The sequence below is a fragment of the Diceros bicornis genome, chromosome X, assembly GCF_020826845.1.
Source record: "Diceros bicornis minor isolate mBicDic1 chromosome X, mDicBic1.mat.cur, whole genome shotgun sequence".
Classification (NCBI taxonomy): domain Eukaryota; kingdom Metazoa; phylum Chordata; class Mammalia; order Perissodactyla; family Rhinocerotidae; genus Diceros; species Diceros bicornis.
Genome location: NC_080781.1, coordinates 90,475,215 through 90,500,514, shown reverse-complemented (window position 1 = coordinate 90,500,514; position 25,300 = coordinate 90,475,215). Strand labels below are relative to the sequence as shown.

Genomic DNA, 25,300 nt, shown 5'->3' with positions numbered 1-25,300 from the left:
TCACCCTGAACTTTACAAACCAGTAAGACCAATCAAGACAATTCAAGGCCATTTAATTACTGGTAACCAAGCTACTGTTGTTGAGTGCCTCCCAGTTGTGTTTATTTCACCAAAAAAAGCTACATATAATCTGATTTTTAGAACTTAGATCAATGTAGAGGAGGAAAACAAATTTCGGCTTTCAAAATCATTGAACTACTACTACCGGTATCTAAAATTACTCTGAAAAACTCTTTCATCTCCTTTCTAAAGGTAAGGACCATTTTCAGACACCCACATGTCGTCTTAGGCACTGTAGTCTTCCATCACCATTAGCACTTATGAACAGATGATAGATCAATTGGCAGTATGCCAGGCACTGGGATTTAAAGAGACATGACCTTGCCCTGGAAGCGCAAAAGCCTAGTAGTTGAGGAAATGAAGTTACAGGCATTAAGCTCTGATCTTCCATCTCACTTTGCTGTTGTTAGCATCTCAAACTGTCCATTCCGTCATTTTAATAGAGCAATACTTTTATCTTTTCGTAACCATAAGGACACCATCTCAAAAGTACTGTCAAATCAAAAACCTCAAATTTTAACCCACCAGAGTTCTTGGCTATTACAAATCAAAATTCTTTCTATCATTTTTATGACAAGAGAAAATTTTGGGGGGTTTTTCTTCTCAAGATGCTCTTTCAATTTATAATAAACAAAATGTATGTCTACCAGAAATCAAATATGACATCACAGTATAGGACTTCAGTTTTCCTCATGAAGCAAAAGACCATGTTACTTCACCGGCTAAATTTCAGAAATCTGTCCTAACAAGATATGCTCAACCTTAAACTAATTGTCTTGCCATGAATTTCAATCTTTAACTGCCAAGAGGGGTGACTACGATACAGGAATCCAGCAGTCTCTTCTGTGTAACAAGCATGCTCAGCCTCAGGACGAAGGGTGAAGCATCCAGGAAATGTATGTTTGCCGCTTAGGTCTTAAAAAAAGTTCACACCAATGAATTGGAGGAAGTCACTCACTACCTGAATTAATCAGAAACAATTACAGGAATAATCCAGGTTTTTAAGAGTAGTAACTTCTTCAGCAGGTATAGAAATCATGTTTATTTGCTTTGTACTAAACCATTTCAAATGGGAAAATTGTTTGGACCTGAAAGTTCTTCTTTCTTAGTCTATGAATAAAAAGCAAAAGAAATGAAAAGAAAGCTAGCTTGACACAAATCCAAACGTTTCAAAACCCAGCACAGTACTCTGTATATAATAGATACTCTTAGATCAATGAGTTAGCCGAGTGGGGCTCAATATTTAATTAATTAGTTTTTATCTTCAATGTTTTTAAAAAAGACAAATGTCTCAACCAAAAATTAATATGTTTGAGTACCCATTATATGCCCAGCACTTTGTGGCACATAGGTGTTTAAGACATGATTCTGCCCTTAAGGCATCTAAGATCTAGCCAGGGAGTGAAAACTAACCTCATAAAAACAAACAGATAATTAAATGCTAAACTATGAGATTCTGAGGTATGTCACTCCTCCTTCTCCCTAGGCACTATCATGTCCTGTCTTATTATCTTCACAGCATTAACCACTATCTGAGATTATCTTGTTCACTTACTGATTTACTTATTTGTGTTTTAGTTTCTAGAAAACAAGTTCCCTAACAGCAGAGATCTTAATTTACCTGTCTTATTCATTTTTGGATCTCTAACATTAGAACAGTAGCTGGCACATAATACCTGCTCAAATATTTTGTGAATAAATTAATTTAAATACAATAGGAATTCAGAAGAGAAATAGATAAATACAGCTTCACTAAGAAACTATAAAGAATTGCACCCAAATTACTGAGTAGGATTTGAATAGTGAGAAAGAGGGGAAGAGAAGGAAGTCAGACAGAAGGAGCAGCATTAACATTTACCTTAGGGAAGCAGCCTTATGAAACAAAGGGTTCAAGTTGAAGAGTATTAAATTTTGAATATGTAGGGTGGGGACAGACAGATTAGAGACTGTCTTGAAAACCACAAGGAATAGTCTAGACTAAATCTGACAACCATTAATAGTCCTTGAAAACACTGTAGGAAAGATATATGCACCTCTATGTACATTGCAGCATTATTCACAATAGCCAAGACTTGGAAACAACCTAAGTGTCCATAAATGGATGAATGGATAAAGAAGATGTGGTATATATACACAATGGAATACTACTCAGCCATAAAAAAGATGAAATCTTGCCATTTGCAACAATATGGGTGGACCTTGAGGGTATTATACTAAGTGAAATAAGTCAGCCCGAGAAAGCCAAATACTATGTGATTTCACTCATAAGTGGAAGATAAAAACAACAACAAACACATGGATACAGACATTAGAGTGGTGGTTACCAGAGGGGATGCGGAGAGGGAGGAGGGTGAAAGGGGTAAAAGAGGAGGATGAAAGGGGTAAAAGAGCACATGTGTAGAGTGATGTGTGGTAATTAGTCTTTGGGTAGTGAACATGATGTAGTCTACACAGATATCAAAATATGATGTATACCTGAAATTTATATACTCTTATAAAGCAATATTACCTCAACAAAATAAATTAAATAAATAAATAGGATTTTTTTTTTTTTAAAAAAGAGTCCTTATGATTTCCTGATTCAGAGACAGACACGGAGAAAGTGGTATTTGAGAAAGATGACTTCGGGTGGTACAGGTCCACAATGTCTTATCTGAAACCCTTGAAGCCAGATGCGTTTCGGAATTCAGAGTGTTTCATATTCTACAAAGGAATACGGTATGTGTACCACAGACTACAAAATCCACCCAGCAGGATCTGGGGTAGCACCCTAAATCAAATGCATTCAAGGTTAGCAGTGAAACATGAATATTCCATAAAACAGGATAAAGACTATATACAGCCTCAAGTCCAGTCAGGTTCCGAGGCCAAATGATAAAATCCTGTTTTCAGAGCTTTCAGATTCTAAAATTTCAGAGAAGGGTTGTAGGCTGTAATAGTCAGGACAGACTGGAGAAGGAATCAACGATTCCTTGCAGAGATCGGCAAGTTTGGTCTCTTCTACGTAAATACTAGTTACCATTTACTGACCATTTATTATGTAGCAGGCACTGTGCTAACAGCTTTCCATGCATTGCCTCATTTAAATCCTCACAGTAATCCTATGATATAGGAATTTACTGTCCTATTTTATAGATCAGGAAATCCAAGTTTGCAGTCATTAAGTCATTTGCCTCAAGTCACAAAGATAATAAATTACACAGTTGGGATTAGCATTTAGGTCCAAGTAGAATCCAAGCTCTAAAACCTCTATGTACATTCTGAAATCTGTCTGCAAGAGTCTTCATTAGTGTAACAATCCTGGTTAGCAGAGCTCAAGCTCTTTTTTAATTTTGGCCTTCCCATGTACGCTTTGCTCTGCTTAGAGCGGTCACCCCATGCCTCCTCTTTTTTCATCTGGCCATCTCCTACCCATCCTTTCTGGTCTCAGCTGAGATTAAAGTTGGTCCTGTTATAGTCTCTCATGGTTCCTGAACTTCCCCTTTTGTAACACATTCCAATTATCAAATTCTCTATCAAGGCTGGGCTTCCCTGCTATACTGTAAACTCAGTGTGCTAAGAACTAGGTCTCTCCTGGTCCCCACTGTGTCCTCAGTTTTTGCACTGTTTCTCGCACATAGTTCGCACTCAAACCTGTCATGATTGACTGAACTGAGGAGGGGAGAGGAGGAGAGAGACAGAGAGAGATCCAGTTGTGAGGTGATAAGAGCTTAGACTAGGATGGTAGCAGTAGGAATAGAGAAGGCAGTTACTATATATAATCTTGTTTAAAATTATGCTTGTTATTGAAGCAATGTACCCAGACATATGATTGTTGTTTATATTAAATAGAGTAATTTAATATCTGTTGTGGTGATTACTATCTTTATACCATACAAATAACCTCTAAATAGCTATGATTATCACTCTGGAGATACTTCACCTCACAATAACTTGCCATGTATCTACTTGAAGTAGCTTTTATAAGGAACCACATCATTTAGTTTTCTGATGTAGCTGCAAAATTAATCTGACAAAACAAAATGATTCACTCCTTTAAAGATTCAAGAGTATAAATGGCCTAGAACCGAAAATTATACCTGAGTTGTAAATAAGGATTATTATAACACACTTTTTGTAGAAGAAGATACATAAAAGACAACCAATGATTTAAGTTAATTTCACTATTAGTACTTTTAACTGATATTCTTGAATTTGCAAACAATTCTCAATTCAGGAACGAGTTATGGTCTACAAGTTCATTTGTTTGGCAGTTGTTTGGCTCCTGGAACACAGGCTTCCAAAGTGAAAGTGGACAACCCTCTCCCCACAGAAAACAAAAATAGCTTATTTGGACTCAAACAGGAAGAACGCTTAAAATAACTAAATATTATAACATATTTAACACTTAAAAACTTAAGCAAAACATGATTATATGGTAGGCAAAAAAATGATTTTAAAATTTCAGAAAACTTAAAAAGGACCTTTGAAAGAATTTAGGATTAACAAAAAAATTATTAAATTTTGTCACCTTCATTTTTTCCCCATTTGCTTCAGATTCTATGCTGAGTAGTGATAACTCCTTTTAAAGCTTTTGTTCCATACTGTTCCTTAAATAGTTTTTTACTCAGTTTTAATTTGAATAAGGGATTCCATCTGAAGATAGCGACAGAAATTTTGTCAAAATAAAATAACACATTGCCGAAAAATTTCATTTCTGTCACTGTCTTACAAATACTATCATAACAAAGTAACAGGTAGTTTTAAATTTTTGACTTTTTTATGATTTTAGGCAAAGCAACAATTGCATTAGTGTTTATTCTGATGGACCTCAAATTTCTTCTACTCTAACACAGCAGTCTTCACAATGGACTCCTCATGCATTTGAATTAACTGAGGTGGAGTAAGAACTGCAAATAAACCAGCAACTATTCTTAGCCGTGGAAGCCTTGTATGTAGTGTGTAATCACTATATCAGTTACAATATAAAATATGATTCACTGTATGCCCCTTTGCCTGAGAAATTATAGGCAACTCAAGAACTAATGTAATGGCCCCCACACAGGTACAGGTCAAAGCAGATGATTCAAACTTTCTTCTTTTTTTAATATTGTGAAATCACAGAAAATTTTCAGTCAAAAGATTTTGATGTAGAAAACATGCTTTTTTTCTCTTTTCACCTAGACTTTAAGACAACAGTGGTGTCTCCTATCCATCAATATATAGACCATACTTTGTGTAAAGCTGGAAAATATGAAGGGGCTATTAACCTCTTCTGCAATTCTTTGACTTGGCTGACACCCACAAGGGCTTTTGACAATCAAAATCAAAAGGGGATTGATTCCGTGGGGGCTCCTAAAAACCAATGACAGATACATATACATCTCCACACATAATGCTCCAGCCATCTTAAACTTGCCAGTAACACTCAGAGTATGTATGAGAGGTGTTCTTTGATAAAACAGAGAAAGTCTAAGTTATGCAGGCTAAATTTGAGAAGTTCTGAACTTATTTTAATAGCATTTGTTCAGATTTCTATTTTCCTCACTGCTGAGTAATTTGATTTTATAACAGGTTAGCCAATTAGGGATTAGGAAGGTTGAAAAATGTTACTATGCAACTGACAGAAAGATTTACAATCAGTAGATCATTGAAATATAAATATAGATGTGCTTAAACATTTGTAGAATTTCTCTTACAGTCGTCATGAGTTCTAGCACCAAATGAATGAGCCAGCACCAAAGTCACAGCCAGGACTTTTACAAAATTCCTAAATTGAGCTCTCTTCAAGTATCATTCTATTTACTAATAATGTTATACTTATTTTAAACAAAATTACTTATTTAATGGCCATAATCAATACTATTGAACTTTTTGACACACATGGGCCCTTTACAGCCCTGATGCAACACACAGACTCAGTTCTGCTACTATATTTTGCTACAGAGACAAAGTTCTCTATGATGGTTGAATTCCCAAGTCAGTTTACAAACTCTTATTTAATCTATAATACACATCTGGATTAGCACTAGTAGTAGTATTCCAACCGCATCCTCCTTTGAAACACTTTCTGTAGAAAATATACATTCTAACTCAGGATGTCAAAAACTTGGTTTTTCCTTTCTGCAGGCAGGGCTGGCTACACTAGCAACGGTACATAAGGGGACAGAAGAGAGACAGCTGGCCACTTATTTCAGTATAAGTGTTCAGAGAGTAACACAAGAGGAGATCAAACTCCGGGGGTGTCTTAACTGAGAAAGAGAGGGCAATATACCTCTTCTATAAAAAAAAAAAAAAATTTGCCTGGGATCTAAACCTTTTCATAAAGATTGCCTATAGAGTACTTACAGTGAATTTGTTCAAGAGTTTAAGTACAAACTTGATCTACCAAGTTGAAAAGTCTCTCCATTTTCAGATATCCAATGAGTTCTGAATATCTCAAATTTCACAAACCGTACACACACAAGCACCTTCCTGAGTGTTTTAAATAGTGATCATTTATTTTAGGAAGATACTTGAATGACCTCTTCCACCTCTATTAATACCATAACATAATGTGCTAAGAAAGGCATTTTCTTTCACATGAAATGCAGAAATGAGACTTTATGTAGGCCCAAAGCTACAGACAGTGACTAAATATGAACGGGTAACCCACAGACATCGAAGAGGTGGCAAAGTTCCAAAACTCACAAAGTAATGGAGCGTGGTGTCAGTCACCAGTAGCCAACAATGTTGAGTGCTTTCCGCAGCTAGAGTATGCTTTAAAGAACCTGGAAACACCACAAAAGTGGTATTTTTTTATTCCTGGAGGGTATCTTTCTTGATGTCACTTCTAAGGTCTTAGTTCAAACCTTGATTATAGCATTTATGATGGTATATAATTTTCCACTAGACAGTATGAATTTCCTGAGGTAAGGACTGGCTCTTAAACAGTTTGGAGTATGTTATATAAATGGGTAAAAGATGGCCTCTGTATATTGGCCCTATGTTTACTTCTTCACAGCAGCTAAGACCACAGGTGCTAAAATCAAACTTTTACATATCTAATTGTTTTAAATATAGCCCAAATAAGCAGATTTTCAGACGTTTAGAGAGTGCCTGGTTTGCACACACTGTGAAACCGCACCCAATATCTGCCGGCCAAAAATAAAATAAACCCTGTAGCTATAAAAGACTCCAACTGCTGCTGCCCTTTGGAGCTCTCTGACCCAAAGACTCCCCGTTGTGCTGCTGAATGACATCATCTAGATATGTATGCTCCCTCTCTGATCCTCCTCACCCTTAGGAGTTCCCTTGCCCTCCTCCTCTTCTGAGTAGTGGCCCCCTGCTGTTGTTTCTGGAAAGTCTCAGGCTATGAGGGGCTTCTCTCCCATGCAAATCTGTCAAAGCATCACCCAAATAAAGCTCCTTGTGTACTACTGTCATCTTGTGGTAGTATCTTTTTTCCTTGATCAGCCCCGAAATTCCTCAAACTCACTATACAATACCTAGCTAATAGCCCTTGGAGTAGCCACACATTTACTGAATGAATTACTGGAAGCTGGTAATTTCTCAATTTAAATAGGATCCCTCTCTGATTGGATAATAGCCCTCCCGCCACTGGAGCAGTCCATCACATAAAGAACCTCTGAGACAGAACACTGGTGGACACGAAGCTGAAATGGTAAGAGAAGAAAAGGGATAGGCAGCCATAATATGGATGCCAACAACAAAAGTATAATTATAATTATCATTTATTGAGGGCTAACTACATTCTAGGCACCATACTGAGCACTTGTACATTTATTTTAAGATTTAATTTATGCAACAACCCTTAAAGTATATTCCATTATTTATACCCATTTTACAGATGGGGAACCTGAAGCTCATAGATATAATGTAACTTAATCATGGCTCATAGCTGGTAAAAGATGGAAGCGAGATAATCCAGGCTTGTTATTCTCCAAAAGCAAGGTTCTTAAACAATATCCCATATCAAAGAAGTAAGAGTAACTAAGAAATCAATGACAGCTCAAGAAAAAACAGGACTGATCTTAGAACAGAGAGCATATAGTAGGCATTTAGGGATACCACTGCCAATTCAGCTAGAGGGCAAGGGGGTGGGAGGTTAGGAAGTTAGTAATAAAAGAGAACAGTATAGAAGAATTTTAAAACCAAGAAAATAAATCTACAGAGAAAACTCCAGATTAGTAAAGAATTAACATCACCCTAAAAAAGTGAAATTAACAGTTAACCTTCAAAATATAGTCATAACAGGGGGCCTGCCCGGTGGCCTAGCGGTTAAGTTCACACATTCAGCTCTGGCAGCCCGGGGTTCAGACACTGGGCGCAGATCTACTCACTGCCCATCAAGCCATGCTGAGGTGGCGTCCCATATAGAAGAGCTACAACTCTACAACTATGATATACAACTATGTACTGGGGCTTTGGGGAGAAAAAAGAAACAAGAAGAAGATTGGCAACAGGTGTTAGCACAGGGCCAATCTTCCTCAAAAAAATATATAGATATAGATATATAGTCATAACATTTACCTAGACATATTATAAGATATATCTGTAATCTCTATGGTTTCCACTGACCATCTAGAGTAGCTGATTAGGGTTACCCATACCCCTACCTGTGAGACCAACGAAAAGTGTGTGTGTGTGTTGGGTTAGGGGGGCGGCAATCTTTCAGAAAGGAATTATTACACGTACACACCTCTGGAACCTAAATATTCAGAGGCCATAGGGGTTTGCTTGGAAAGTAACCTCCCACCACCCCTCTCAACCCAGTTGATTGATTGCTTGTTAGGCAGGAGAATAAAATAACAAGAAACAAATAGGAAGCTTGTTTTAAAAAACAATGTTTAAATACATTTGAAGTATAAAATTTAATCTGAATTTTTATAAAAACACAAATTAGAAACCAAAGAAAGAGACATCTGGGTCTCTTTTCCTCTTCTAGGATATATGGCTTCAAATTCTATCTCCTAATCTAACAGCCACAGTTCATAGAGCAATATTTATATCCTGAGGCTATTACTGCTCCAGCTAGACAACAAGAAGTCCAAGAAATGCAATGGAGGGAGGGAAAAAGGGAGGGGTGAAAGGAGAGCGGGAAGAAGGAAGAGAGAAGGAGAGGGAAGGGGAGGAAGTGAGAGAGAGGGAGAAGGACAAGGAGAGGGAGGAAGGGAATGAATGAATGAGAATCTCTTTAATTGCCAAATTGTAGAGGTGAATACCTAACAAGGAATGATGTTAATTAATCATTTGTAAACTATAAAGAAAAAAAAGAAAAGAAAAGCTAGACCTAAAGCAAGAACATCACTACTATTGGTACTACTAATTAAGATTCACTGAGCATCTGCTACGTGCCAGGCACTGTTCTTAGTGCTTTGGTTTAACTAATCAATCCCCACAACAAACCTGTAATGTAGATATTATTATTATCCCCATTTTACTGATTAGAAAACCAAGGCACACAGAGGTTAAACAAAACCATTTTATAATATTCTCTGACCACTATGCAGTATCACGTGCCAGCTAATAATATGCCTTCACAAAGCAATTAGCAAACACAGGACTATGGTATGGTGTGATCCATCATAGTACAGATGGAGGCATCTCAACATATTCCATAGTTCCCTTGGCTGAAAACCAACAAAAGTTTCTAACCTGACATCATAGATCATTTACATAGTTTACTTTCAGAATTCAAGCAAGAGCTAGAGAGCACAAAGGTCACGTGCCTCCCAGATCACTCACATGAACTTAGCTTGTCTGACTTAGCTTGTGTATAAAAGCTACTGAATTTATTTTCTGACACCAACAACACACAGGCGTTCATTAGTCAGCACTTGACTGACCAACTATAAAATACAAAATACTAAGTGACAAAATGCACTCTCAGGACCATATACTAGAAGATTTTTCCCACGGTATTTGCATTTAAAAAAAAGAAGGAAAACATCATGAAATAAATGTTAATGATCTCTGTAAGATGAAGTCTCAGTTTGGATTGCATTAAAAATGTTTATTCTCTTTCTTTAAATACATGCAAAAAAAAGTAGGTACTCCCATCCTACATAATAAAGCACAAAACAAAGATTAAAAACCTTCCCAGTTTCTGCTTTCATCTACCTAAATTTAGCTCCAGCAACATACAAAATGAGTCTACTAACCTAATCCCTCAAGCACTTGATTTCAACATAAGTTTTGGAGACAACCAACGATAAAGAATTCATTCTCTTCGACCTAGCTTTGTCAAACACAAGCTTCCCTTAAATTCCAGAAAGAAGGTAGAACCACAAACTTAACAGTATTACTAAATGAAATCAGGAAGAGGAAAACCAGTATAAAATGAGGTCATGTGTATAATATGCTACTAGTCTACATCCAATACATTTTGACTGAATCATTATAGGGTATGATTTCAAGGGGGGAAAAAACCTGGAACCAAAAACAAATCAGAAAGGATTACCTCAGAAATATCCATTTATAACTGCGTGGTTTGTTGCAAGCCCTCTAGAAGTACATTTATCACGAGTAAAATCTGTCAATTTGATGGGAAGTTTTCTGCCAAAATCCTTGTTGATGTGACCATATAGCACAAATGTAACATTTGTTCTTAGCCAACAGTGACTTGGATTTTCTTCTGCCTTCTCTTCTCCCTGCCAGCATGATCAACGAGAATGTTCCAGCTTAAAGAATATACGAGGTTAAACTAATAAAATAATCCCTAAATTATATTATGTATTTAAGATATCCTAAAAAGCTTTTATCTAAATTTTTACAAGAATCAAGAATGAAATGAAATATCTTAAACACTGTGTGACAAGGCAAAACCTAGATGGCTGCTTACTAGAGAGACTGAGAAGTATGCTCTCAATATCTCTTCAAGTCTAAGTGGTAAACTGGAAGGTTCTCATTAGTACTAAAATTCTGTTTCTGTGCTATATTTCTAGTAAAAATATGATACATGCTTGAGCTGGAGACTTTGGATGAAATTTTGACCAAGGCTGGAAAGGGTGTTGTAACAAACAACTAGAAAGGAACAGATGTATCACATGACCAGGAGAACAGTTAGGAGGAAAAATGTTTGGAAACTGGAAGAAGTTATATATACGCAATTTTGATGAACTAACCAAGTTAGGTAAAGGAAGGAATTGCCAAATAACTATTGACCAAAATAAAGGGCGACTGCTAGATTGAGGTTAAGATAATTGTTAAGTAGGCAGTAAACCCGAGAGATTATACCTCGAGACTAAGTAAAAAAGTTGCAAAGTGTTGGTTAACGTTCAGCCAAGATTGACCAGGTGCTGGGGCGAGGAGGGGGGTGCAAGAGATAGCAAAAAGGAACCATAAAAATCTCAATCACTTTAATTAGTTATATCAAACTGGTTTTTTTTAACGTGTTTAGGACTTCCACTTCTGCCCAGATTTACCATCCTGCCGGAAACAACCAAAAAGAAAAAAAAAAAAAAAAACAGACATAAATATTTCAAACAATAGTTTTCAAGATGCTGTACATCAGGCAACAAAGTCCAGTGACCCCTGAAAGATGGTAAATAAATGAGGCAAGCCCTACAATTGCCCCAGCATACTGCCTTGAGAGAGTGTCCAGGTTGTGGCTCAGGGAGAGGACCCAGGCAGAGCTCTGCAGACTGCCTGAGTTGAGGAGTTGAGAATCCAAGGAGACCAGACTGCTGGAGTTCACAAGGTGGAGTGCCAGAAAAGCTAAAGCTACACAGAGAAATAACTCAGGAGACCTGCAGGGATCCACTTTGCATATTCAGTAGAGTGCTGACTGGTGCATGTATGTAAGGAAACTACCCTAGGTTGGGGAAAGAAAGAACCACCCAAGAGGCTTAGAGAGAGGACACTGTCTGTCACTGATACAGAACTGGGAATAAAACCTGTTTCTACCAGCCAGACTGGAAAACCTCATAATTAATGAGGCATTGAGTAGAGCTCTCAGAAGGCTCTTACCTTAGTAGTAAGGGATTAATTAGCCCTAAACTAAACCTTGCCCTTGTCTTGCCAAACAAATCTCACAAGTAAGACCCAAAGGATCAACTTGTTTCCAAGTAACTTAACTGCATCCCAGAACAACACTCTAGAATAATTATAGGAATCCAAAAATATCTGTGACCCAACAAGGTAAAATTCACAAAATCTGGCATCCAATCAAAGATTGCCAGCCATGCAAAAAAAGCAGGAATATATGACCCATGATACAGAGAAAAAGAAAACTGATCAATCAAAACTGACCCAGAACTGGCACAGATGTTAAAATTAACAGACAAGAGCATTAAAAGTTACTTTTAACTTGTATTCCATATATTTAAAAAGATAATTAGAGGTACAGCAGATATAGAAAAGACCCAAATTGAACCTCTAGAGATGAAAATTATACAATGTCTGAACAGCAAAATTCAGATTAATGGCAAATTAGACATTACAGTAGGAAAGATTAGTGCACTTGAAGACATATGCTGTAGAAACTATCCAAAATGAAACAGAGAGAAAAAAGAAACAAATAAAAATGAAAAGAGCACCACTAATATGGGGGACAATTTCAAGTAACCAAATATATGTGTAATTAAAGTCCCAAAGAATGGGGCAATAACAAATATTTAAAGATATAATGGCCAAAAATGTTACACGTTTTTAAAAAAAACTATAAACCCACTGATGCAAAAAGCCCAATGAACTCCAACACAAAAAACATGAAGAAAACTACACCAAGGTACCTCTTAATCAAATTACCAAAAATTAGGGATAAAAATAAAATATTAAAAGCAGCCAGAGGGAAAAAAAGACATGATATGTAAAAGGATAGAAGAAGATAAATCATACCAACAAGTCAAACGAAGGCTAAGTGGCTATATTAATATCAAAGTGGCTTTCACAGTAAAAAATATTACCATGGATAAAAAAGGTCATATCATAATGACAAAGGGGTCAATTAATCAGGAGAATATAACAATTCTAAATGTTTATGCCTGTAATAACAGAGCTGCAAAATACATGAAACAAAAACTGATAGAACTGCAAGGAGAAACAGACAAATCCACAATCACAGTCAGAGATTTCAACGTCCCTCTCAATAACTGATAGAACAAGTAGACAGAAAATCAGCAGGAATATGGAGGACTTGAACAACATTATCAATCAACCTGATCAGATCGGCATTTTTAGAACATTCTATCCAACAATAGCAGAATACACATTCTTTTCAAGTGCATATGGTACACTTACCACAAAACAGTCTTAATAAATTTAAAAGTATTCAAGTCATACAAAGTATATTCTCTGCCCACAGTGGAATTACATTAGAAATCAAAACCAAAAGATTTCTGGAAATTCTCCAAATATTTGGAACGAAATATACTTCTAAATAACAGATGAGTCAAAAAAGAAAGCAAAAGAGAAGTTAGAAAGTATTTTGAACTAAATGAAAATAAAATCACAACATATCAGAATTTGTGGGATGCCACGCAAGCAGTAATGAGGGGGAAATTTATAATAAAAAATGTCTATATTAGAAAATAAGGGTTCTTGGGCCAGCCCTGTGGCTTAGCGGTTAAGTGCGTGTGCTCCGCTACCGGCGGCCCGGGTTCAGGGCCCGGGTTCAGGGCCCGGGCGCGCACCGACGCACCCCTTCACCGGCCATGCTGTGGCCGCGTCCCACATACAGCAACTAGCAGGATGTGCAACTACGACATACAACTATCTACTGGGGCTTTGGGGGAAAAAAAGGAGGAGGATTGGCAATAGATGTTAGCTCAGAGCCGGTCTTCCACAGCAAAAAGAGGAGGATTAGCACGGATGTTAGCTCAGGGCTGATCTTCCTCACAAAAAAAAAAAAAGAAAATAAGGGTTCTCAAATCAATGACCTTAGCTGCCACCTTAAGCAAATAGAAAAAAAGCAAACGAAACCCAAAGCAAGCAGAAGAAGGGAAATCATAAAAGTCAAAATGGAAATCAACGAAATAGGAAAACAAATAAAAAAAAAAAATCAATAAAACCAAAAGTTGTTTCTTTAAGAAGAGCCACAAAAAGGATTAAAAAAAAACAGAGAGAGAAGACCCAACACTATGGCTTCACTGGTGTCTTCTACCAAAATCAACTGTATAGAAATGCTTTCAGAAAACTGAAGAAAATGTAAACTGTTTCTCAGTTTGGGGACAGGGATGAGAGGAGAAGGGAGGGATTCCCAAGGAACATAACCCCTTTGAGAGGGGTGGATATGTTCACTATCTTGATTGTGGTGATGGTTTCATGGGTGCACACATATGCAAAACTTAGCAAGTCGTACACTTTAAATACGTGTGGTTTCATATATCTCAATTATTCTTCAATAAAGCTGTTTAAATAGATTGATAGATAGAATAGATAGACAGATAAATGACTATATACCAGTAATCAACTTACCTCCACTTACAAGGTATGAAAGTAAAATAACAGGACTGAATTTATTCTTTAATATACTAGAATGCATATATTCAAATCACTTGTTCCCTTTCAAAAATTGTAAACCATTTCAGGCACTCAAATATATACTAGACTCAAAGCAAAATGTGACCTTGAAAGTGGCTTTCTCATGTCTCTTATAAACTAGTTCTGAATACAGTTCCCATACATTCCAAAAGGCATGTTGAGAAATGGCAGCAGCATCATTACAAAATAAAAAGAAAACCCCTGTCACCTAGGGCAACTATACTGAAAGGACAACAATTGACCATATTTACAAGAGATTGTGGGTTTATTATTTTATAGTCTTAGTTTAACATCTGTAATCTGCGATTTTTTAACACTGTGGCAAAATAGGTTTTACACTCTAACCAGATGACCGAAAGACCCAGTTCAGAGGAAAGGTACTCAAAATACATAAAAGGATTTAGGTTGTGCCTTTTGTTTTGAAGCCATACCACAAGCCAAAAAAAAAAAAAAGATTAATCCAAAAGTAAAGACGACAATGTAGGCATCTTATGCTCATGCTACTATGTCTATGAAATAATTTCTATATGACTCCTACTTTCGGCTATGTTTAAATACACATAGAGTAGCAATCACTCCCTCAAACCCTAATCTTTTCTCATTAATAATCTAACACGAAGACATTCATTCTAAACAACGTGGAAAATTTCTTGCAAAATACTCTAGTTTAGGTCATTAAAGCTTAAAATAGGAATAAACATGAGGCAAAGCATCACACTACATCTTGTGTGCCCCACTTCCTCTTAACTATGACTGCTTAACTCCACTGATGACAGAGAATACATCTTCACTGTTTAATCAATATTGCCAGGTGAAAGCATATATAATCCAGCCATAACAAGTGAAATATTGCAATAAGTGTCCCTAGAGTGTGACCTTCAGTGAGACTTAGCTCCACTAATAGCTTGCATCATTAGTCAATAATTGTTGCCGAGTTAAAATCTTTGTTCTAAAATTCACCTTCAATCTCAAGACTATTGTGTTGCACCAAAATGAATGATCTGAATAAATGCTTTGCTCCCTAGATTTTCTTTCCTCACGTTAAAGAGCAATCAAATAACTATCAGAAATAAACTAGATGCAAGTCGCACAATTTAAATTATATATGCATTTTTTACTATGCAGTATACATTTATCCTATAAGAACGCAAGCCAAGTTAATGTAGTGATTTTTTAAAAACACACAGAACTTTCCATTTCACTATTTAAGCATTCATGGCACTTAAGAAAAGTCAGGAATTCTCTCTTGTTTAATAACAAACACACTTCTCAAAAAGAGTTACCTAATATTTTCTTTGCTAGGTCAACAGCCATCACAAATTGATTAATTCACTTGAAAGTATATTATTTTTTAATGCTTAAACATAAGCATACACAAGCATGTGTACATACGGGTACATACACACAGAGACACTACAGAGTTTGGGGTTTAGAGAACTTTTGTGGCTCATCTCTTCTGACATGAAGTTTCAAATGGTTTTACCTAGATTTTCTGCAATCTAGTAGGCAAAATTCTTCAAGCAAAATAAACTTGCCAAATCAAAACATAATTATCAACCATCATGGAAAAAGAACATTGATGCAATTTATTTATTTATTCATTCATTCATTTAATATATATTTAATAAATACTTGCTAAAATGCCAGACACTGTGCTAAGGCGCTAGAGATAAAATGGTGAGCAAAAAAAGAAACATGATCCATCCTTTTATACAGCTTACAAGCTAGTGCGGAAGACAGACATTAAAGAATCATACACATAAACTTATAATACAAGTGCTATGAAGGAGAGATACATGTGCTGTGAAAACATACAATGGGAGGAAATTACTGAGTCAATGAGGTCATGAGAGAGAACAGAGCTGAGGTCTCAAGGAAGAGTAGAGGTCAATTAGAAAAAAGTAGGAGCCGTAGGAATGGCCTATGCAAAATTCTTGATACAGCCACTTTGGAAGACAGTTTGGCACTTTCTTACTAAACTAAACATAACTAAGCTTACTCTTACCACTCTTTGGTATGTATCCAAAGAAGTTGAAACTTATGTCCACACAAAAACCTACACACAGATGTTTATAACAGCTTTATTCATAATTCCCAAAATTTGGAAGCAACCAAGATGTCCTTCAGTAGGTGAATGGATAAATAAACTGTTGTAAATCTAGACAATAGAATATTATTCAGCTCTAAAAAGAAATGAGCTATTAACCCAAAAAGACATGGAGGAATCTTAAATGCATATCACTAAGTGAAAGAAGCCAATATGAAAAGACTACATATTGTATGATTTCAACTCTACGACATTCTGGAAAAGGTAAAAATATGGAGACAGGGCCGGCCCCGTGGCTTAGCGGTTAAGTGCGCGCGCTCCACTGCTGGCGGCCCGGGTTCTGATCCCGGGCGCGCACCGACGCACCGCTTCTCCAGCCATGCTGAGGCCGCGTCCCACATACAGCAACTAGAAGGATGTGCAGCTATGACATACAACTATCTACTGGGGCTTTGGGGGGAAAAATAAATAAATAAATAAAATTATTAAAAAAAAATATGGAGACAGTTAAAAGATCAGTGGTTGCCAGGTGTCAGGGTGGAGGGAGGGATGAACAGGCAGAGAACAGAGGATTTTTAGGGCAGTGAAATTATTCTGTATGATACTGTAATGGTGGATACATATCATTATACATCTGTCAAAATCCACAGAATGGACAACACCAAGAGTGAAGCTAAGGTAAACTATGGACTTCAGGCAATGTTGATGTGTCAATGTAGGTCCCTCATTTGTAAGAAACATACTACCCTGGTGCAGGATGTTGATAGCAGGGAAAGCTGTGCATGTGTGGGGCAAGAGGGTATATGGAAACTCCGTACTTTCTGCTCAATTTTCCTGTAAACCTAAAACTGCTCTGAAAAATAAAGTCTACTTAAAAAAAAATAAAATACACACATACACACACACACAATCCTTGAGGCAAGAGCGAGCTTGACACTGCTGCAAAGACCATTGATTGCAAAAACTGAAGAAGACATTCTCTCAGGGTAAAGGAAATAAAAACAAAATTAGGAGAGAATATGTGCAAGGAAATAAGCTCAAGTTCAGGCTGGAAATTACTCCAGCTCACCTTTACCATCTCCTCTCACATGCATGAACTTGGAACTATGTACTAGAGTGTACACGTGCACATGCTTATGCGTGTACACAGACACACACACAATGCCATTCTTCACAGTAGTAGGTTGCCAGACCAATTCAAAGATAAATGATCAGAAAGGCACCAACAGAGAATCTATGCATAAAATTTGCAAAATATCTAGATGGACTTAAAATGTTGCTCTTCATTGTCTCAAATAAATTACATGTGATCATGTAAAAAGAGATCAAAGAAGGTGTACTCTTAGACCAGTGAAACTAAAAATAGCGACAACCGTATTGTGATGATAAGGATGGGGTGGTGAGGGGTGGCATGAGCTTAATCGTCTTCTATCACGGCAGGAATGCAATAGATAATATCTGAAATAGATAAAGTAAGACATAGCAGTATAAGCATATGATTTAGAGATAAGGAGAAAACTACCAGAGAAACCAGGGAAAAGAGTTAAAAGGGGTTTGCCACTGATGAACAACACTAGGGATAGAAAGAGATGAGGCCTGAGATGGTTACTACTTATTGCAAGCCCTTCTGTACCACTGACTTTAATTATGTACATATAGTATTTTGATAAAAATAAAGATCCTTTTAAGAAAAAAAATGATGAAAGAAAAGGAGCAAATAAAAACCAAGCTGGCAGAGTTCTGGAAAGAAAGGATGAAAAAAATTATAAATAAAATCCACAAAAAAAGTAACAATAAAGAGAATAAAACAGTTGAACAACAGGGGCCGGCCCAGTGGCATAGTGGTTAAGTTTGGCACGTTCCACTTTGGCGGCCTGGGGTTCGCAGGTTCAGATCCCCGGCACGGACTTACATCGCTCGTCAGCCATGTTGAGGCGGCAACCCTCAACATAGAAAATAGAGGAAGAGTGGCAAAGGTGTTAGCTCAGGGCTAATCTTCCTCAAGCAAAAAGAGGAAGATGGGCAACAGATGTTAGCTCAGGGCCAATCTTCTTCACCAAAAGAAAAAAAAAAACAGCTGAAAAACAAAGTTAGGGACATGTTTGGTAGGCTGGAGAAGTCAAATAAGACAAAATTGCAACAAACAATATACAACGACTATAGAGATGACAGATATGGAAAACAAAGGAGAACCAGAGTAGGGAGGTGATGTGTCCAAAGTCACAGAAGTCAAGATTAGTACCCAGCTCTACCTTTTTACAACCTCTTTGTAATAAATCTGCATATTTAGTAGAGTTCAAAATTCTAAGAATTCAATATCTAGCCAGATAACCACTTCAGTTTGTCAAGGATGTTGTCTATTTAGAAGTCTTGGATTTGGGCCCGCCCCGTGGCTTAGTGGTTGGGTGCACGCGCTCCGCTGCTGGCGGTCCGGGTTGGGATCCCGGGTGTGCACCGATGCACCGCTTGTCTGGCGGTGCTGGGGCCGCGTCCCACGTACAGCAACTAGAAGGATGTGCAGCTATGACATACAACTATCTACTGGGGCTTTGGGGGAAAAATAAATAAATAAAGTTATAAAAAATCCAAGACTTTTTTTTTTAATTTTATTTATTTATTTTTAATGTTGTTTTATTTTTACTGCAGACCTGTTTTCTACAGAAAGTCCACCTTGATTATGTGCAAGAACAGAAAATGCTAGCAAATGTTAAGATGACATCTGAATAGACTGTTGCATCTAAAACTAATCTAGATGAACACAGCAGTAGTGGAACTAAAAGAAAGAGCAAGTTATTTCTGAAAGGGGAAAAAAAAATTTTTTTAAAGTAAGACACACTCTCCCCTACCTCATATACTTTCTTTGATATCTCACCCATTTAAATATCCAGCTTCAATAAAAAAAAAAATATATATCCAGCTAGCAAGGTAACACACAGGCGTTCAACCATTTTGTATCAGCAAAATATTTCACATATACACAAATTCTAAAACTATTATCCTAACCCGTTGCTAATTTTCCCTTTTATCCTACAGTGGGGAAGTAGGAGAGGAGAAGGGTCATGGGGGGTGTCATATACGTGATCCAAAGATTGACTAGCACCAGCCCTTCAAATCCAGGGCACTAATCCACGCAAAAGAGCAAGAGAAAAATGGAAATTTCTTTTTTGTTCATCAAAAGCAATCAACTCAAATTTAAAATCACCAGGAAGAACGTGGCAGACAAGACGGTGAAGCAGCAATTTACAATAAAAATTGTAATATGGTATACCCCTCTGCATATGAATTCTAACCGCTTTATTATACATATAACTATTAAAAAGACATAAAGGGTCAGAGGCTAAGTATGTTATTTTTTCCATACAGCAGGGACAAAAAGTGAATTCCCCTTTGTCTTGGGGACAAATTGCTTTATTCATCCTACCCTGAAGGCTGAGCCAGAACAAAGTCTAGGTAGCTGAATGACAGTTCATCTGCATTTGAAAAGAGCTGTTGCAATATGGGAATGGTTCCAGAATCCCCCTCTCAGACTTCACTTGTAAATGATACTTAGCAACTTCCCTACTAAACATAAGAATACTAAAACAAAAATCAAGGAACAAATATACAGAATCCCTCAAGATTACCTAAGAGGACCACAAATGTTCCAGAAAGTGTATCCCTGGATAAGGTCTTGAAAAAAAGCTATAATTACAAGGATTCAGTCACTATATATTGAAATCACTATCATTTCCACAAAATAAAATTTCCACATTCAATAAATGCCTTCAGCTGTCACAGAAAGGATGTTACAATAAATTAAACTGTGGTTAGCAAATTTTAAAGAATGAGAATACAACCTGCTTAACTACCATAGTCACTCAATAAAAGATGTTGGTCCCTCACTAAGCCTAGAAATAGCAAAGAAGGGATGTGCTAAGTAGAATTTCATTTAGTAGCGCGGAAAATGAGTTTTTCTGCACAGTAATGATAACATCTAATAGGTGGTTACTTTTTACAAGTTGGTTAAAGGGAGAAATCATTAAAAGTAAAAATTATCTTCAACATTTTAACTTACAACATAGAAAAATACATTCACTCATCAATCTTTTGATGTAGAGCTAAAGCCTTTTCTTTTAATATAGGCTCCTTAGCTGGAGTTCAGAGTAGTCTTCCTTTCATAAACACACCCTTAATGCATTCTTTCCTGTCTGCATTTTCTTTAGAAGAGAGAACTTAAAGATACCTGCAAAGCCATAGGAATCCTTCTAGATTTTTGTTAATTTTTTCCTAGGCTTTCAGTTGTCTCACCTATGCTTAATTCAATGGCAATCTTTTTAGCTGCTTTATCAACTCATGCAAAAGACTTCTACCTAATTTTCATAGAAGGATCTCTTTCTTCTCACACTCACATTTCACCAATTTCCTGATGTTTAATTAAATCATATAATTACAACAGCAATTACAGCTGGCATTATAGGTTTGGGAACTAATACAACCAACTCTTTGGTAAGCATATAACTCAACAGATAGGAATAGAAGGTAGTTTATAAATTATTAGAAACCAATGCTTTTAATGATATTCATCATTTGCCTCAATGATCAAATTGTCTAAGCTTAGAAATTGCACGGCACCATTTGCGAGTAAGAAATATGAAGCGATTTCTGATTAGTTAAATACTGCTTATATTAAATCATTTTGGAATATACCCTTCACTCAAAAGGCCACACAGGCAGCGCCAATCTTAGAAGAGCCACTTTTAATAAAGAGAAGCTCTGAGAGAGATGGCTCCTAAGTGAATAAAGGCAAGACTTGAAAAGTAAAAACAGCTTAGAGCTGATTATTATTCCCAAGGAAGGACCTTAAATCAGGGCTACTTATATGATCACTGCTCCCCCAAAACATTCTCCTTCCACTGTCTGACTTTATTCACTTTCCTGTGCTACCTGCAGGGTATTTTACCAAGCAATTAATTTTTGTTAATAATCATCTTTTTAAAATAACAATAATATAGCACTTCCAGAAATGATTTTAGCATAAGTTAGTTCATTCTGATACTTAGGAGAGATAAGTTGTATGACAGCAATGAAGAGTTTGGGAAGAAGAGGTAGATGACTTTGGAACACTAAGGAACAGGGGAGATTTGGGAGGGGTGTCACAGAAGATGAAGTGTCACCTGAAGGGAAGGCACCATTATATGGAAAAGGGGAACAGAAAGGGATCTGGGGAATCCCAAAGATAAAATTTAGCATTTTTAGAATATTGCCTATGGTCAGCCCTGTACCTACAAAAGAGGAAGGAACTCGCTCATCATTGTTCCTATACTCCACAGCACATGACTCATCCCAGAGCTCAGACTCATACTATTAATAAAAGGGCCCATCTGCAATGTACATTAAATAGGATTTGAAAAGGGGAGCGACCCTGGGAAACTAACCTCCCTACATAACATGTTCCCAAAGAAACAATGTTCTCAGAAACATAAAAGAGAAAGAAAAATGTCTTACAAACACTTTTTGGAATACAGCGTGTTCCTAGTACCCACAGTACTAAAGAATACTCACAGAGCAAAATTTCGAACATAGAAGAGATAAAGGGAGAAAGAAACCAAAGTTACCACTTGCAAGAAGAGAGTGGTTGTCATTAAATCTCTGTGTCACCACGACATCCTACAGCAATGTATCAACCTTTGCTAACCTTTGACCCCTTTAGATAAAAATCTCACATACTCCAAGGATTCTGATACACCTCTGCACAAGGATTGTGTGTGCAATGCCTCCGCCAGGGGTTACATTAAGGTAACGATACGCTCTTTTGTATCTATACCTGCTAGTTGCAATTTTGTAGATTTCTTTTCGATTTGCATTAGGAAAAGAAAGTAGGTTTTTGAATATGCTTTTTCAGTCTAAACACATACACCTAGGAGATTTTTATATGCTCCTCTAGGAGTCGTCCTCTCCCCAACACAGTAGGGGGGGCTCTGCTCCCTAATAACCTATACCTCAGTACCTAGCAATGATGTCCCACAATCACCTAGAGTTACTGTGTCCAAAAACAAACTCATCTTTCCACCTACTTTCATCTCTCTCCCTACTCCTCGATGTCTGTTCTTCCTTCTCCCATCCAGATTCTCCCCCAATTCAGTCAGTCACCAAGGTTGGTAGCTTCTAAATCCTAATCTTCCCCCTTTTCTCCATCTCTACTCCCAATGTCCTAGTTCAGCAAATCATTTCTTATCTCTACTACTGTAATAAATTCTCTGGTCTCCCAGCCTCCAATCTCACCTCTTTCTCCTTACTTTTTTTAAACTTTTGGATCCAGAGTCAAAAACTCAAATGCAAGGGCCAGCCCCAGTGGCATAGCGGTTAAGTTCGGCGCACTCCGCTTCGGAGGCCTGGGTTCGGTTCTGGGGCAGACCTACACCACTCGTCTGTCAGTGGCCATGCTGTGGTGGCGGCTCACATATAAAAAGAGGAAGATTGGCAACAGATGTTAGCTAGTTCAGGGAGAATCTTCCTTAGCAAAAAAAAAAAAAAAAACTCAAATGCATACAGATTCTAAGCAGGTGATATAAATGAGCGAAGCAGGTCAACTGTAGAAAAGAAAATGTCAACTAACACTTGACCCCAGCGTGAAATGCAGTACAGGTGGACTGTGGCAAATCCAAGAGCACATGGCCCATTCAAATGAGACAGACCTTATTCAGGTACAGTGGACTGCTGACAGCCACGTGCGAACATGGGCTCAGTATTGCAAAATTATTCTGATGTTTCAAGAGAAGCCAGAAATTTGGATTTACATGTGTAAACTCCCAATTTTTAAGAGCTGGCAAACAAATCAAATTTTAAAAACCATACTGCCAATGCTGCAAGCCAAACAAAACAAATTCATGGGCCGGATATGACTTGCTGGGCTGCCATTTTGCAAACTCTGCATGAGATTAGTGGTTCTCCAACTTTACAGTACAGACACTTCTAGGCAGCTTCTTAATGCAGATTCCTGGGGCTCACACCAAAACGATTCTCATTCAGCAGGTCCATTGAAGCTACAGAATCTATGTTTTTTTGCAAGCTTTCCTGGTGGCTTTCAGGAAAGTGGTCCTAAAACTACTTTTTGTTTTTTTTAATTTTGTGAGGAAGACCAGCCCTGAGCTAACATCCGTGCTAATCCTCCTCTTTTTGCTGAGAAAGACCGGCTCTGAGCTAACATCTATTGCCAATCCTCCTCCTTTTTTTCCCCAAAGCCCCAGTAGATAGTTGTATGTCGTAGTTGCGCATCCTTCTAGTTGCCGTGTGTGGGACATGGCCACAGCATGGCCGGAGAAGCAGTGCGTCGGTGCGCGCCCGGATCTGAACCCGGGCCGCCAGTAGCAGAGCGCGCACACTTAACTGCTAAGCCACGGGGCCGGCCCTAAAACTACTTTTTAACATACCTGTATGAAAGGGAATCTAGAGGATTAAAGGGAATGAGAAGAATGGAAAAACAGAATCTATATTTCTAAAGCATTTAAAATACTTAGGGGCCAGCCTGGTGGCACAGTGGTTACATTCACACACTCTGCTTTGGCAGCCCAGGCATGGACCTATGCACCGCTCGTCAAGCCCTGCTGTGGCAGCATCCCACATACAAAATAGAGGAAGGTCGGCACAGATGTCAGCTCAGGGCTAATCTTCCTCAGCAAAAATAGAGGAGAATTGGCAATGGATGTTAGCTCAGGGCCAATCTTCCTCACCAAAAAAAATAAAATACTTTAAATATTCTCATTTGCTGTCCCAGGGAAATACAACTTAGTATCATACTTGTTTCAGCTTTGAACAATGGTGCTCATTCATAAACGTATTTTCAAGTAATATATGAAACCAGTGAGACTTATTAAGAAATTACTTTTTTCAATGTAGTGGACATCTCATATCAATAGTATGGCAATGGTTATAACTAGCATTAAAATATAAGGTGGTCTTCTAAAAAATCAGGAATCTTTTATTTTGTTTACTAAAAAATCTACTTAAGGGCCGGCCCCATGGCTTAGCGGTTGAGTACACGCACTCCGCTGCTGGAGGCCCGGGTTGGGATCCTGGGCGTGCGCCGATGCATCGCTTCTCTGGCCATGCTGAGGCTGCATCCCACATACAGCAACTAGAAGGATGTGCAGCTATGACATACAACTATCTACTGGGGCTTTGGGGGAAAAATAAATAAATAAATAAATAAAATCTTTAAAAAAAAAATCTACTTAAAAAGTACTATTTGTTTTCTTTCTTTATTTATTTATTTTTTTTTTTGTGAGCAAGATCAGCCCTGAGCTAACATCCATGCTAATCCTCCTCTTTTTGCTGAGGAAGACCGGCTCTGAGCCAACATCCACTGCCGATCCTCTTCCTTTTGTTCCCCAAAGCCCCAGTAGATAGTTGTATGTCATAGTTGCACATCCTTCTAGTTGCTGTATGTGGGACGCGGCCTCAGCATGGCCAGAGAAGCGGTGTGACAGTGCACACCCAGGATCCGAACCCGGGCCTCCAGTAGCCGAGTGCGCGCACTTAACCACTAAGCCATGGGGCCGGCCCCTATTTGTTTTCTTATATTTAAATTGATTCAGTCTATATGAAAATTCCAAAACTGGATATACTATAATACATGAATTGATAGTTAATCTTGTTTTGAATTCTGAATGCATTTTTCCCATGGGGAATTTGGGAGCTAGAGGTAGGATAGGGAGAAGTACCTAGTGAGTCAGTTCCTAGCCTATTTTAACC

The 25,300-nt window shown here is 37.6% G+C and overlaps 1 protein-coding gene across 4 annotated transcripts in view; it reads right to left on the bottom strand.

The window, feature by feature from the left end:
* The window catches only part of DIAPH2 (diaphanous related formin 2), an 836,961-nt gene that overhangs the window by 793,276 nt on the left and 18,385 nt on the right, over window positions 1–25,300 (bottom strand). The window contains exon 1 of one of the 4 annotated variants that reach the window (XM_058536304.1): window positions 10,502–10,656. The exons of the other annotated variants lie outside the window; for them this stretch is intronic. Within the exon in view, the coding sequence (XP_058392287.1) occupies window positions 10,502–10,516 (15 nt within the window). The 5' untranslated portion in view covers window positions 10,517–10,656. Of the gene's footprint in view, window positions 1–10,501; window positions 10,657–25,300 lie in introns of those variants that run through there. 4 annotated transcript variants of the gene reach the window in all.